General features: G+C 35.4%; 1 protein-coding gene across 1 annotated transcript in view; it reads right to left on the bottom strand.

The window, feature by feature from the left end:
* The window catches only part of LOC144969555 (uncharacterized), a 17,151-nt gene extending 1,857 nt beyond the window's left edge, over positions 1-15,294 (bottom strand). Inside the window, exons 1-6 of the mRNA XM_078908697.1 lie at positions 15,052-15,294; positions 11,288-11,482; positions 9,996-10,891; positions 6,920-7,051; positions 5,124-5,284; positions 1,944-2,154 (exon numbers count right to left, since the gene is read on the bottom strand). Of these exons, the coding sequence (XP_078764823.1) occupies positions 1,944-2,154; positions 5,124-5,284; positions 6,920-7,051; positions 9,996-10,891; positions 11,288-11,482; positions 15,052-15,063 (1,607 nt within the window). The 5' untranslated portion in view covers positions 15,064-15,294. The remainder of the gene's footprint in view (positions 1-1,943; positions 2,155-5,123; positions 5,285-6,919; positions 7,052-9,995; positions 10,892-11,287; positions 11,483-15,051) is intronic.
* Between the last annotated feature and the right edge of the window lie 539 nt (positions 15,295-15,833).

The raw sequence follows: 15,833 nt of genomic DNA, 5'->3' as shown, positions 1-15,833 counted from the left end.
TGTGATAAAGTTTTTATTGGTTTTATTGGTTGGTGAAGAAGGGTCCCCTAAATATTTCGTGTTTGGTATTTTGTTCTTTATTTAAGCTGTTATATTCATTTTTTTTCATTACTTTCATCTAGAATTCAACAGGAAAGTGTTTTGAGTACTCTTTTGTTTATTATCTCTACTTGTGCTTGATAATATTGATTCTAAATGCATTTTTTTGCTGATGATACATAGATTTATGCCTCGATATTGAATCAATTAATCTTACAAAATTATTTGTAATCTAATTGTGAATTGCAGAACAGTTCCGCTAACTTGCAATAATATATCAAAATATAAAGTCTTGCACACTGTGAGTTCCAACCCAATGCATTCATACAAAGTAAACGTTGATGAATCAAACACTTAATATTGAATATATTCCGAAAGAGATTCGATAATATCTGTGATCAACGACTTGATTTTGTTTTACAAATTTCAACATTTACCAATAAAGGAAATATTTATCTAGGTGTTTTTGTATTAATACAATTGCAATACTTCATGAAAGTATTGTAAAGAAGTGTTTTATAATTTCGAACTGGTATTTTGGAATCCTTTATGTGATTGTCAGGTTATACCCATGGAAAATGTTCAAAGACGCGTATGTAATATCCGACGAGTTTTTGACGGTGGAGGGGGGGGGGGGGGGGTGATTCTTTTTGAGGGCCATTCTTCAAAGATAAGGTCACCTAGGTCAGTTAGTCATTTTTTTTTTAAAATGTAGGTTTAATTCTTAAATGTTTTTGCAATTGTAAATGAATTTTGTGAACCGCTATTTGGACGAGGCTGTAAGTAAATCACTATTCCAATTATAAGAATTTTATAACGTAATTACTTTGACAAAAAAATTATAAAATTGTACAGTGGAAATGCAATAATAATTGGCAGAAAGTCAATAATTGCTCCACTTAAATGTTACAAGAGACCGAAACCAAAAGCAACACTTACTATATAGGCTGACGCCTGTAAGGTGCTGTTATCTTTTGTTCCATCCAACTGAAACATCACTGTTTCCTCTCAGTAATCTTTTCGCACTTGAGTTTTGATGAAAAATTGAGTAAAGAGCCTTTTATAAGGACTCAATTTGGCACTAATAACAGTGCGAGTTGAACCCTTGACCAACAGGTCACACGCCTAATGCACGCGGACCACATAGCCGCATTTAAATTAAATTGAGCTGTTATTTAGCGCAATATCCACTAAATGTGCTCAAAGCGCTTTACAAGGGGTCCCTGACCAACAGCAACACATAACAGGTAGAACGACACATGACGCCTGTTAGGCGATATTGAAATTTTTCTGACAGACAACGCTATAACCGGCCAGGTATTCATTTAATTTTACACCTTAGTACGGTGAGAGAATGTGAGTAAAGAGCCTTTTTCAAGGACTCAAATATGTGCCGAGTGAGGGTCGAACCCAGGACCTTCCGATCCGAAAGCAATTGTCATACCACATGAACACATAGCCGAACTTAAACTTCATGACCTAGAGGGCCTCTGCTCTGAAGAACTACTCTCATGTGTCGAATTAAAGATCCAACCAAAAGAGTGCCTGTATTCAATAACGCCAGGAAATACTGGATTTCCTCAAACCGCCTCTTAACTGGACATGGCAGTACTGCATCAAATATGTGCAGATGGAAACTTGGAAACAGTGATACCTGCCAGAAATGTCAGGCAGCCCCAGAGATCAGCAATCACATCGTCATCCACTGTCCAGTCACTAAACTTGAAGGTGGCTACAAAACCATCCTTAGGACGGAGGAAGACTTTAGAAGCTGGGTTGACGAAATACATTTGGAGGTGTAGCCATACGCTACTACTACTACTACTACTACTACTACTACTACTACTACTACTACTACTACTACTACTACTACTACTACTACTACTACATGTGTCGATATGTACCTTATAATATCATTCATGAAGACTTCTCCCAGAATTACCAGTATCCAAAACATTCCAGTCAAGGTAGACAGTTTGATGTAGCTGATAAAATCTCTCTTCATCTCGGCAGTGTCTTGCATTGCCCGGGCTTTCCAGATTTTGACGACGACGATGATAAAGAAGATAATGTTGCAGGTGAGGATGAAAAGAAGAGGTCCGTAGATAGTGAATACTGTTGATGTGGTAGAAAAAAAAAAGATTTAGACCATGGTATGAGCATGAGAATTGAAAAGATTGTACTTACGGGTAAAGTTGCTGGGAAGAAAAGAAGAGGGGGACAGAGGATAGATTATATTGACAATCTGGACGGATGGATTGGTGGAGGCAGAACAGGAATCGAGCTATTGAGAAGATCTGAGGACAGATATCGTTGGAGGGACATGATGTCTACAACAGGCCTGGCACTTGATGATGATGATGATGAGCATGGACCATTCCACTTATCTGAACACTGTTTTTTTTTTAAATATCAAATTAAGAAATTAAATTAAGGAGCAGACACCAGTGTAAGATAACGATCTGAACAAGTGTGTATGCAAGGTGCCAGACAAAGCAAGAAAGAAAAACAGAAGAAAAAAAAACATCCCAAAAAATCAGTCTACCTCGACAGAGATCGAAGCCCAGACCCTCTGATTACCGTAATGGCCAAAGAAGGAGCCCAAAAGGAACAACCGAAGTCGTCAATCACTTACCATCAGCAAAAGAAAATAATAAAGCTAAAAATAGACAAAGAAAGGAATGACACACACCTGGAACACATCAAGCAGGATCCAATCCATGCCATTCAGCGAAGTAGCCAAGTCACCCTATTCCGCCTCCGAACAGGACACACTAGATTAAGAGGACATGTGTTTACAAAGCTAGGTATTGGAACAACCCCTTTTTGCCCATGTGGAACCGACCATGAAACCACTTTACATGTGCTTATGGATTGCCCATTATACAACGTGCAACGTTCGAACCACTGGGTCACCCCTACAACACTCAACATAAAGCTCTATGGTGAGGCTGAGGACCTAAAGCGGACCACAGACTTCATAGCAGATATCGGACTGCAGCCATAGATGTCCATCAGAGGAACGAAAAAGAAGAAGAAGAAGAAGAAGAAGAAGGTCTGGGGTTCGATCCCCAGTCGAGGTAGACTGATTTTTCGAGATGTTTTTTTTTTTCTACTGTTTTCCTTTCTTGCTTTGTATGGCACCTTTCATACACACTTGTTTTTTTTTGTTTTTTTTTTTTTGTTGTTTTGTTTTTTTGTTGTTTTTTTTTTAAAATGAGCTTTTATATAGGGCAATATCCACTAAATGTGCTCAAAGCGCTTTACAAGCGGCCCCTGGCCAACAGCAACATTTAAATTTCGCCTGTTAGGCGATGTTACAATTTTTTTTCGGACAGAACGCTGTTAACGGCCAGGTACTCATTTAACACCTGAGTACGGTGAGAGAATATGAGTAAAGAGCTTTCTCCAAGGACTCAACTATGCGCCGAGCGAGACTCGAACCCAGGACCTTCCGATCCGAAAGTGAGTGTCATACCACAAGACCACATAGCCGTAGATCTATATCTTGCTATTTTTTAAAAGAGTGATAATATCTCACCACGCACATAAAAGCGTTGTCAAAACATAGCATAACAAAAACATAACATAATATAAAATACATAAAATTACGTAATAGGGAATGAGATTAGCGGAAGAGTAGCGTCCCTTGATTGGAAGTCACGAAAAGTAATTAGAGAGAGAACGTCATGTTGGTTGTGAGGCATGAGACACTTCACCGAAAGCGACGAGGACGAGAGAGACGCATGCGCAAAACCATTTTGACGTTCTCTCTGTAAGGTGACGTCCAATCAAGGGAACCTACTCTTCCTCTAATCTCATTCCCTATATGGCTTAAGGCTTAAATTGGGAATGTGTCCTCTAAAATCTTCTGATATAAACAGTTTAAAGTAATTTAGAAATATCATCAATGATTCATTAAACGAACGAGTAAGAAAACAATACTGATTACATTGGAATCTCAGATAAAATCGTTACATTTGAAATTCCAGGCGAAAATGCCCGAACTTAAAAAAAAAATTACCAGTCACTTTAAATCGATTCTTTCCTGTTAAACCATAAAGCAGTGACGTACCAAATAAATGTCATGTCAAAATATAACAAACAATAATATTTACGAAAACAGTGAAACTTTGAAGAAGAAAGAAGAAAGAAATTGAGCTTTTTATAGCGCAATATCCACTAAACGTGCTCAAAGCGCTTTACTAGGGGTCCCTAGCCAACAGCTACACTTAACATTTAGGACGGGACATGGCGCCTACTAGGCGATATTACAAATTTTCGGACAGAGACAACACTGTTAACAACCAGGTCCTCATTTTACACCTGAGTACGGTGAAAGAATATGAGTAAAGAGCCTTTTCCAAGGACTCAACTATGCGCCGAGCGAGGTTCGAACCCAGGACCTTCCGATCCGAAAGCGAGTGTTATACAACAAGACCACATAGCCTCACACTTTGATAAATAATCAACCAGCATAACCACACCACTGACATGGAATTCGTCTTAGTTAATCCAAGATGGATCTTTTTTTTTTTTACTTTAAGAGACAGGGACAGTACTCTTACCGCCACGTACCCATTTATACCTGGGTATGGTAAGAAAAAAGAATAACAAAATATTTCCCAAGGACTAAACTTTGCACCACCCACATCGGACTCAAACCCACGATCTACATATCACAAGGTGAAGGTCTTATAGATAGACCGCAAAACTGGATATGAAGTTGAAGAAATATAAACTAGGCAGGGCATTTATTCAGCGCAATATCGACTAAACGTGCTGAAAGCGCTTTACAAGGGGTCCATAGCCTACAGTAGTACTTAGCATATAGGACGAGACAGGACGCCTGTTGGGCGTTATTATAATTTTATTTTCCGGCAGAGACAATGTTGTGAACAGCCAGAGATTCATTTTACACCTGAGTACGGTGAGAGAATGTGAGTAAAGAGCTCTTTTTCAAGAACTCAATTATGCGCCACTCAGAGGGGGATTCGAATATATGACCTACCGATTCGAAGGCGAGCGCCATACAACTAGACCATACTGCCGCATAGAAGGAGAAATGACTGAGAACTACTCACCATTGTCCGTACTACAAGTGTAATAACCATATCCGACCCGAGACTTGCCGTACATAATAACATTGGTTACTATGACAACAATGATAAACAAAGCAGGCACCAAGAGAGACACGGCCGTGTTCATAGCCATTGACTTCGCGACATCAAGCTTGCGACTGGACCTGGAGACAGAGGTTAGGGATAGCGATGATCCAAAGTCCCTAAACATGGCCAAGTAATTTACATACCATTCGGGTTAAACGGCTAAAAGAAAATTCTAAATCAGGATTGAATTTCTTAAAAAATCTATTTCAGGAAATTAAAAGTGTAGTTTATAAATATTGTCGATTTTCTCCTCTCATATAGTCATTTACAAAGGAAACTAGGCTGTTTGTTTTTTTATTATTATTATATTTATCAAGTGGTACTGGGTATATTATATATTTAAGAAGACGACACATTTTTCTTTCTGTTCATGTACCGCTTGCCTTTATTCACACAAATGAGAATCAGGTGCACACTGCCAAATTTGCTGGTACCAAAGTTACATTGATTCGCCCACGCAAAAGTTCCGTTGTTTTTCGGGTTTTTTTTATAAACCTGGATTAAGAATAACTTGAAAAAATATACAAACAATATTATGCTTTATATATATAGTGTAATATCCACCAAATGTTCTAGGGGCCCCTAGCCAACAGCAAAACTTAACATTTAGGCCGAGACGTGACGCCTGTTAGGCGAAAGTACATTTTTTTTCCAACAGAGACAACGCTGTTAACAGTCATGTACTCATTTTACACCTAGTGGGCAAAGAAGTTTTTTCCAAGGAATCAACTATGGGTCGCTCAGACCGGGATTCGAATCGCCCCTCCTGTTTTGATATCAGCAATGATGATTATTGTAAGATTGGAGTCTCACAGGCAACGTGTACTGTATAAACTGAAACTATAGTCCAAATGACCTGAAATAATTTAGCATTGTGAAAAACATTGGCCATGGTAAAACTGGGAATAACCGCGATGTAAAAATGAATGTATAGGTAGTATGTGTTTGGCTAAGAAGCTCATAACATTGCCATCCGGAAGTATAACGGACCAACACACAAAACTGTGTGTATCCATGAACGTTTATAGTCAGGTTAATACAGTTCAGGGAGCATTACTCATAAACGCGGATGGCAAAAAAAAACAACAACAAAGACCTGAGTGACGTCATCTTCGAACTATCTATAAAGGTTTAATGTTAAATGTAGTTTTGAATGTTGGTACGTTTTATTCGGCTGGCGGATATGTGAGGTTTTTTTTAAAAAACAAAACGTATAACATCAATAGAAGGAACGAAATCGACGTCACTCAGCTCTTTGTTGTTGTTTTAACCAGAAATTTTTAGGAGTAGATCTCACTAAATTGTATAAATCAGACTATATTTAAATGAGCCTTCATTTTTTAAATGAGCTTTTTTTTAATATAGCGCAATATCCAATAAATGTGCTCAAACCTCTTTACAAGGGGTCGCTGGTCAACAGCAACATTTAACACGTAGGACGGGACATAACGCCTGTTAGGCGATATTACAATTTTTCGGACAAAGACAACGCTGTTAACGGCCAGGTACTCATTTTACACCTGAGTACGGTGAGAGAATGTGAGTAAAGAGCCTTTTTCAAGGACTCAACTATGCGCTGAGCGCGAGGTTCGAACCCAGGACCTTCCGATCCGAAAGCGAGTGTGATACCACTAGACCACATAGCCGCACAAGACTATATGTTGTATTTTTTTTTCTAAACGCACAGCATTAATATTATCTTGTTGACTTACATGGACCGGGCTTGGATTGCCGTGAACACACGCAGCATCTGAAAACAACACAGGAACGTCCATATAAACATGACAAGCCAGAAGTAGTGCGTGATGACGCCCATGACGGTACACAACACGCTGGGGCCGGGGCTGTGGACAGAACTTGCGTTTGTACTTAATACATATAGATGGTTACAGTGAATGTCATAATCAATCGAATGGTGAAAAGGTTTGAACTGAGATATGCAAAGTTTAGTTAGAAGCTCAATTTTAAAAAATCCAAAATGAGTTCTTGTCATAAATGATTAAATCAACCCTTCTTGTACATCTTCGGGAAATATCAAAGCTTAATTTCACTTCTAAATTTTTTTTACAGATACTCAAGTTGAAAAAGTATGTAATTTGAGAAAAGTTGCTCGATACCTTTCCTAACATCTGACCATATAACTTCGTGAAAAATCACCCGATTTACTTCAAATAAAGATTAAAATGCTTTGGTGAGCATATTCTTTCGGGACATGCAAAACAAATCATGCAAATCCAAATTGTTCACCTTCCGACTAATTATGTCATGCACCGACACTGTTAATAATTGTTAGAAATGAAAAGATAAATAAATGTTGCATGTATGTATCTTAAGCAGACCTGCCTATCAACTTGCTATTGTAAATGTTGCTGCTCGGAGCTCGAGGAAATAAATATCAATGCGAAATTGAATGTATCTAAGCTTCATTTCATTTTCCCCGCTTCCCCCCTTTTGGCTTAATTAATTGCGCACCTTTCATAAATATTAGGTATGGCTGTATTACAATTCATGCTTCATTACAAAGTAGCATACTATTTCCTGCCCATCAAAATTTGTGTTTATTCGTCTTAACAACGCCACTGCCTCATTATCTCATTCGTCTGTAGTGTTTCATTCATCCTGTTTTGTTGATAAAGGGGAAACCCGAAACGTCCATTTCATCTGTTTTCGTATATTAAATTGAAGCTTACATTCAATTTTACATTGCTATTTATTTACTACATGTTGTTGTAAAAGTTCGTAGTTTTCAGGGTGGAAATACTAGTGGGCACCGCAGCTTACTTTGTTTTAAACCAATCTCTCCTTTCAAGGTTATACCTATAACGCTTCAGATAGGCTTCAATAGTTGTGACGTCACTTCCCTCGTAATGACGCATAGTAACTTAGTAGCTGGTTCTAAACTATCGGAACAATGGAGGACGCCCTGATGAAATACTTCTCCTACGAGCATAAAAGTGTATCCAGAGGAGAAAATCATTATAAATCTGATTATGTTTTGACTTTTATACATTCTGATCACACGACGCGTGAAAAAGTTCTAGCCAGGATGAAGAAAGAAAAAGAACCGATTTTCTTTGTTTAGAACCAGCTGCTTGTTGCTGGGCGGACGTGACATCAGACTATTGAATCCAATTGTTAAATGTATGTGCTGTCGCACTAAGCCTTAATTTTCAACAAGTCTTATTGAATCTAATATCTTTATACAGCTCTATGATTGAAGCCAAAAATTCGTAGAACTACGAAATGTTTGTAGTAGTAGTAGTCAGATCTGATATAAAGAGACTAATTATTAATAAACAAAAAGGCAATCAAATAATAGGATTCAACAGTCTGATGTCACGGCAGCCCAGCAACGAGCAGCTTGGTTCTAAACAAAGAAAATCGGTACTTTTTATTATTCATGCTGGCTAGAACTTTTTCACATGTCATGTGATCAGATTATATACAAGTCAAAACACGATCAGGTTTATATTTTTCTCCTCTGGATACACGTTTAAGCTCGTCGGAGCAGTATTTTATAAGGGCCATTGTTCCGATAGTTTAAAACCAGTTACTAAGTTACTATGCGTCATTACGAGGGAAGTGACGTCACGACTGTTGAAGCCTATTAATCATATGAAACCATTCATAAACGGACAATCTGATACACGAATAACCAAATAGTTTAAACAATGTCTTGCTTTTCTTTAAAGAGGAAAAAAATGCCTCAATAAAACACACTACCAAACACATTCGGAGAGGTAGGTGTATCGGGGAGATGGGAGGGCGAGAGTAAGATCATAACTCAAAGTTCCATAGATTTATCAGTTGTGAGAAGCGGTGTTTTCTTTTTACGAAACCCGCCGAAAACCATAGTCTCAGGTTCACTCCCCACTGGTGTACACTGCCCTGAGTCTCTGGTTCACTCTCCACTGTTGCCTACTTCCCATAAATTTGTCGGATATTGTCGGGTTTCGTAAAAATAGTAATTTCTTTTTTACGAAACCCGCTGAAACCCAGTCCCAGGTTAACTCCCAAATGGTCTGAGTCCCATGTTCAGAACCCACTGCTGCCTACTTCCGATAACTTTCTCGGTTTCGGCGGGTTTCGTAAAAAAGAAGCACCCTTTCGCATACGTTGCGTTGTCAAAAAAGGATTGAGTCCTATACAATTTTAACTCCAAATCATGTTCTTTGACGTTAATTTTTTTTCTTATCTGTATACCTGTATAGTAGTCCAATAAATATGAATAAATAATACCCCCTTCCTCTTGAAAGAAACTGACTGAATTTGGTTTTAACAGTCATCAGTTGTTGTCTTTTTAAATAATAGTCTTATATTATTCCCTATGACGAAAACGGGTAAACATTTCCACATTAGCCGAGTAAGGCATGAATGTTAAGTGCCTTATGTAATGATAAAACGGCTAGAATAGGTTTCAACAGTCACGTGGCGTCACTTCCCTCGTAATGAAGCATAGGCAACTGGTTCTAAACTATCGGAACAATAGCGGATGCCCTTATGAAATACTTCTCCGACGAGCATAAAAGTGTATCCAGAGGGGAAAAACATTATAAATCTGATCATGCTTTGACTTTTATATATATTCTGATCACATGACATGTAAAAAAGTTTTAGCTAGCATGAGGAATAAAAGTACCGATTTTCTTTGTTTAGAACCAAACTGCTCGATGCAGGGCGGACGTGACATCAGACTATTGAATCCTATTAACTATTGCTATGATAGGTATCACAGGGAGAGGCATGGTATCATCTACCTAAAAGATCATATGTATTTGTATAACTTACATAATGTTTGCAACCATGAGAAGCATCTGTGCGACGAAGAGGCTTGAACTTAAACCAAGGATGTTATAACCAGCCACGTTTCGAATACTTGAAAACAGAGAGTATGTTATAATGGTGGCTAAAATACAGAACAATGACGCCGAAACGCATATGATTGTTAAAAGGTATTGGACAGTATTTAACACACTGGAGCTCCTACTTTGTGTAGTTGTTAATTTCAGCAATAGTTCATGACAAACGTGAATCGATCCATCTTTTCTAAGATGTACTTGGTTTATTTCAAAAGATTTGGTTATTTGTATAGGTGAACTCTCTCTAAAACTGAGCATAATTTTAATGACATGGGGGATGGGCCAGACCTCGATAAACTCCTCTAGTTTCACCTCCTCAACTGATAGTTCGGTATATGGGCAAGTCAAATGCGGACGTACATCAATGAACTCAATCTTTAAAAAATCTCTTACTATATGAATAGGTTTATGTTTATCATCAGAAGTATTATCTTTGTTATCTAAAACCATTCCCACGCCACCTCCGGATAAACAGATCTCTCTTGAATATAGTGTACATGGTTTCCTATTTCTCAGTTCCTCGTTATAATCATAGATAAAATATGTTTCGTATAAAGTATGATAATTATCTCCAATGGAAATATTAAAGCTGGGACTGCGATACATGTCCAATATCATGGTTTCGATTGTATCTCTGGATTTCATTTTGTTTGCGATTGTGTACGCATTTATCCAGACTGATTCGGGCAACATAAACACATCCTGACGTTTATTTCCGTCTCCTCTGGTGATAAAATCAGGCTCTGAACCAAATGATTGTGGTTTAAAAACAACTTCCAATTGTATACGAAACTGATCTGCGGCTTGTAATATCAGTTGTTTTACCTGTGGGAGAAATTTTGGACTCGGCAAATAACATAGATACAACAATTTTAAAGTTTCAAATTGATAATGATAATAGTATTGATGCTGGTAATGATGATGATGATGATGATGATGATGATGATGATGATGACGATGATGATGATGATGATGTTGCCCTTTTTATAAATAGCCATGATATTTGCTTGTTTCCAGTCGTCTGGTAATATTCCAGATTGGAGTCACTTATTATATATTATGATTGAAAGCGGTGATAATATTTCAAGGAACACTTTACTTACTCACCACATTAAACGTCTTACTCACACATGAAAAAAACTATAAATTATATACAGGTTCTGGATTTTAAAACATATGCGTTAGATGAATTCCTCAAATGGTGATCTTAATGTAGCTTACCTGATTGTATATTATTGTCTTGACCTCCTCCTTACTTAATTCATAGTAAGTTGAACGTTGGTTCTTATAATGACCTTGAGCAACGAGAAGAATCTGAAACCTGTATGGCAAACCTTTGATAATGGCCAAAGCAGGTTCACAACTGTTTGAGTTGAGAACTTTGCCTTTGGTGCAAACCAACTGTCTGCACTTCCCCTAAAATGGTATAAGTAAATTTGTTGGTAAATCGATAAATGAAAAAAACTACATGAACCTATATTAATGAAATATTAGATCTTTGTGCGTGCCTGTGTGAGTGTGTGTGTGTGTGTGTGTGTGTGTGTGTGTGTGTGTCATCTACATATAAAACCAGACTACTTTCCACAATGAAAATTAACCAGTTCGTTAACATTTTTATCCATCTGATGCAAGACAACAAGATTTTTTAATGTACCTAGATCAATTTTACAATGACCATAATATACAATCTTTTAATCAATATTCTGCGATCTTTAAGATTTACGATGCGTTTTAAACCGGAAACGTGGACGTCGGGTACGCAGACTTTCCACTATGCTGAATGTTAATGTGAAAGTCTTTATCGAGTCATTTACACCTTGGGTCATAATATTTACAGGTATGTTTCTTTGATAAGTTTATATAGACTCAGTGGGTGTATTGATGGGGAGAGAAGTTTTGATCAGTTTTACATCCAAGGTAAAGGGTGGAGGAGGCGGGGGCGGGGGGGGGAGGGGGGGAGGAGTTGCTAGAATTTGCTACATGAACAAATGGAGTTAATTACTTAAAATCATTGTGAGTGTCGATTGAAATACATGTTCACATAATTATACTCAATTCAAAGTTTTATTTTAGGCAATTGCCAATATAACTCATACATGTTTAAAAGATTTCCAATCAACAAATTAAAGTAAGTAAAATCAATAATACAGCAATGCAAATAATAATAATAATAATGATAATAATAACAATAATAATAATAATAATAATAATAATAATAATAATAATAATAATAATAATAATAATAATAATAATAATAATAGTGATAATAATAACAACAATAATAATAATAATAATAATAATAATAATAATAATATAATAATAATAATAATAATAATAATAATAATAGTCATAATAATAATAGTAATAATAATAATAATATTGTAACATTATTGTTATTATTATTATTATTATTATTTTTATTATTATTATCATTATTATTATCATTATTATTATCATCATTAGTATTATCACTATTTATATAATTATTATATTATTATTATCATTATTATTATTATTATTATTATTATTATTATTATTATTATTATTATTATTATTATTATTATTATTATTATTATTATTATTATCACTATTGCAATTATTAATATTATTATTATTTTCATCATCATCATCATCATCATCATCATCATCATCATCATCATCAAAATGAAATAATTCCTTTTTCGGATAAAGCCCGTAACCCTGGCATTTAGTTTGATTTTAATCAGTCTATGAAAGAATGTGTATCTTATCTTTGTAAAACTTCGTTCTCTTGAATTACGAAGAATTGCCCAATTTTCAAATAGTTTATCCCAAACGTCCGTTTAAACATTAGTCTCTTCTTTTATATTTTCTAGACTTGACAATTGAAATTCAATACTTTTTAATCTATCTGATAATATTTTAAAGAAACTACAGTTTTCACATAACCAAACCGCACGAATTATTTTTTAAAGAAGAAAAAAAAAAGAGAACACATAGCCACAATGTTTTATGAGCTTCACTGGTTGCCTAATAAAGTTAAAATGGATTATAAAATTCCAATGCTACGTTTTAACTCTAAAAACGATTATTCTCTTTTCTATCTGATGTTTTTTGGGGGATTTTTTAATGATTATATTCCATCTCGTAATTTAAGATTGTGTGATCGACATCTTTTGCGCACCACAAAAGAGGTAACAAAAAATTAATAGACATGAGATTTACTTTATGCTGCAATAGAGTCGAATTCTGTGAATTCAATCTGCGCTCTAACTTTCCTAATTCTGAAGCTTTTAAAAGAAAATGAAATAATCATCTCTTTCTGTTATATTTAGATGGTATGCATAAAGTGCCAATTGAGCTTTTTAATAATAAAATGAGGTAGAAAAAGATTGGCTATACAATCTTCATAAAATGCCATAGGTTTAATTCCATCATTTTTGTAGTGTCAACTCATAGAACATGTCTACCCTAATAGACAATTTTATAATAATTCCGTATTCTCAACTTTTAAATGTTGTTTATAATGTGATGGAGTAATTTTTTAAAATATTTATTTTTAAATAATATATTTTATTAATGTATATTGCATGCCATGTATTATTGTGTTCCTAGAGCTATATTGTAAGGGATAGATGTTATAAAATAAATTACATTATTTTATTATTATTATTATTATTATCATCATCATCATCATCATCATCATCATCATCATCATCATCATCATCTTTATTTTTTCTTGTCGTTTATTTTGCGTCTTTACCGCTTCCTTGTGTTTTGGACAAGTCAAAAAGGTAATATGTAAAATAATTTAACGACACAATCATATAATTAATTCCAATTTATGTAGATAGTTAAAAAGAAAAAGAATAGATATCAATGTGAACTTGAAAGTAATAATAATAATAATAATAATAATAATAATTAATATAATAATATATAATATATAATTATTAAAATTATTATTATTATTATAATTATAATTATAATTATAATTATAATTATTATAATAATAATGATATAATGAATTTATATAGCGCCTAGTTCCAATTTAGAATTGCTCACTGGCGCTTTACATCAACACATCATGTATGATATACAAATATAGAATTGGCATGTTAAAAACCACATAAATTCGATGATAACATAATATATTATAATAAAGTACATATTAAGAGTCCAAATTATATGCTCTACAGAAAAGCTCAGTTTTAACCGTTTTCTAAAGATAAGTGGATTTTCACCATTTTTAGTTTCAATACTGATGGAGTTCCACAGTCGGGGGGCATGGTGGTCAAAGGATTTCTCATGAAAAACTAACGATTTTGGGGGTTCCCTTAGGATATTTAAATTAGCAGATCTAAAATTTCGACTGGGTTCAGTAACCTTAAGTAACCTTTAATTTAATAGATTATCTCCCAATTATCTCATTCGTCTGTAGTGTTTACTTCATCCTGTTCTGTTGAGAAAGGGGAAACTCGAAACATCCGCATTATCTGTTTTCGTTTATCAAATTGAAGCTTACATTCAATTTCGCATTATATTTATTTCTTCGCGTTTCGAGCAGCACTATTTAGAAAAACGAAGAAGAAATATGCGCACGATTTAAACTCCTAGATAGCACCTATAGAGACGTTCTCGTAGTTTTTGATTGAATAGGATTCAATAGTCTGATGTCACGTCTGCCCAGCAACGAGTAGCTTGGTTATAAACAAAGAAAATCGGTACTTTTTATTCTTCATTCTGGCTTGAACTTTTTCACATGTCGTGTGATCAGAATGTATAAAAGTCAAAACATGATCATATTTATAATGCTTTTCTCCTCTGGATACACTTTTAAGCTCGTCGGAGAAGTATTTCACAAGGGCGTCCGCCATTGTTCCGATAGTTTAGAACGAGTTACTAAGTTACTATGCGTCATTATGAGGGAAGTGACGTCACGACTGTTGAAGCCGATTTGGAAGAGTTTCAAATTAAAACCAATAAAATTTTCCTCAGATTCATACCTGAGGATCCATCCATTCATCTTTTTGACAAAATGCATTGATGACAGAATGTGATCTTTCATAGCTGTGATCCTTCTTGACGCCGAACAAGAATTGGAATGGTGGAAGTTTGTCGGTACGGTATCAGGTAGGGTCAAACACGCCTAGAAAGAGAGGAGGAAAGGGATTCAATCTTTATGGGGTTTTTTTTTCGTGGCCATTGTAGGGAAAAACAGGCGTGACGTCACACCTTTTACCTTTCTGGTTCCAAATAATTGAAACCGTATATTTAAATGATAAGGAATAGGTTACGTATCGAATCAAATGTGGCATAACTACTGTAGTAGCAGGATGTTTTGGTAGATTCTGATGATTAAGGGACGTTAAAGAGCGAGGGTGGATGATGTTTATTGGAGGATGACCGGCATATATTTATACCAAAAAGTAAGATGCAATCACTCTGAAACCAGAAGATCATTTATTCAAGGTATGTATTCAGTCCGCCGGAAGAGTGGTTTTAGACTACCAATAAAATTGGAACCAGTTATCGACATTACACTTTTGCTCCCAATTGGATTCAATAGTCTGATGTCACGTCGCCCAGCAAACAAACAAAAAATCGGTACTTTTCATTATTTATGCTGGCTAGAACTTTTCATATGTCATGTGATCAGAATGTATAAAAGTCAAAACAAGATCATATTTATAATGTTTTTCTCCTCTGGATACACTTTTATGCTCGTCGGAGAAATATTTCATAAGGGTGTCAGCCATTTTTCCGATAGTTTAGAGCCAGTTACTAA

This window comes from Berghia stephanieae, chromosome 3, assembly GCF_034508935.2.
Source record: "Berghia stephanieae isolate SIO BIC M18660-M18661 chromosome 3, UCSD_Bste_1.3, whole genome shotgun sequence".
Taxonomy (NCBI): Eukaryota; Metazoa; Mollusca; class Gastropoda; order Nudibranchia; family Aeolidiidae; genus Berghia; species Berghia stephanieae.
Note: the sequence above shows the minus strand (reverse complement) of the source record. Positions and strands in the feature narration are given on the sequence as shown.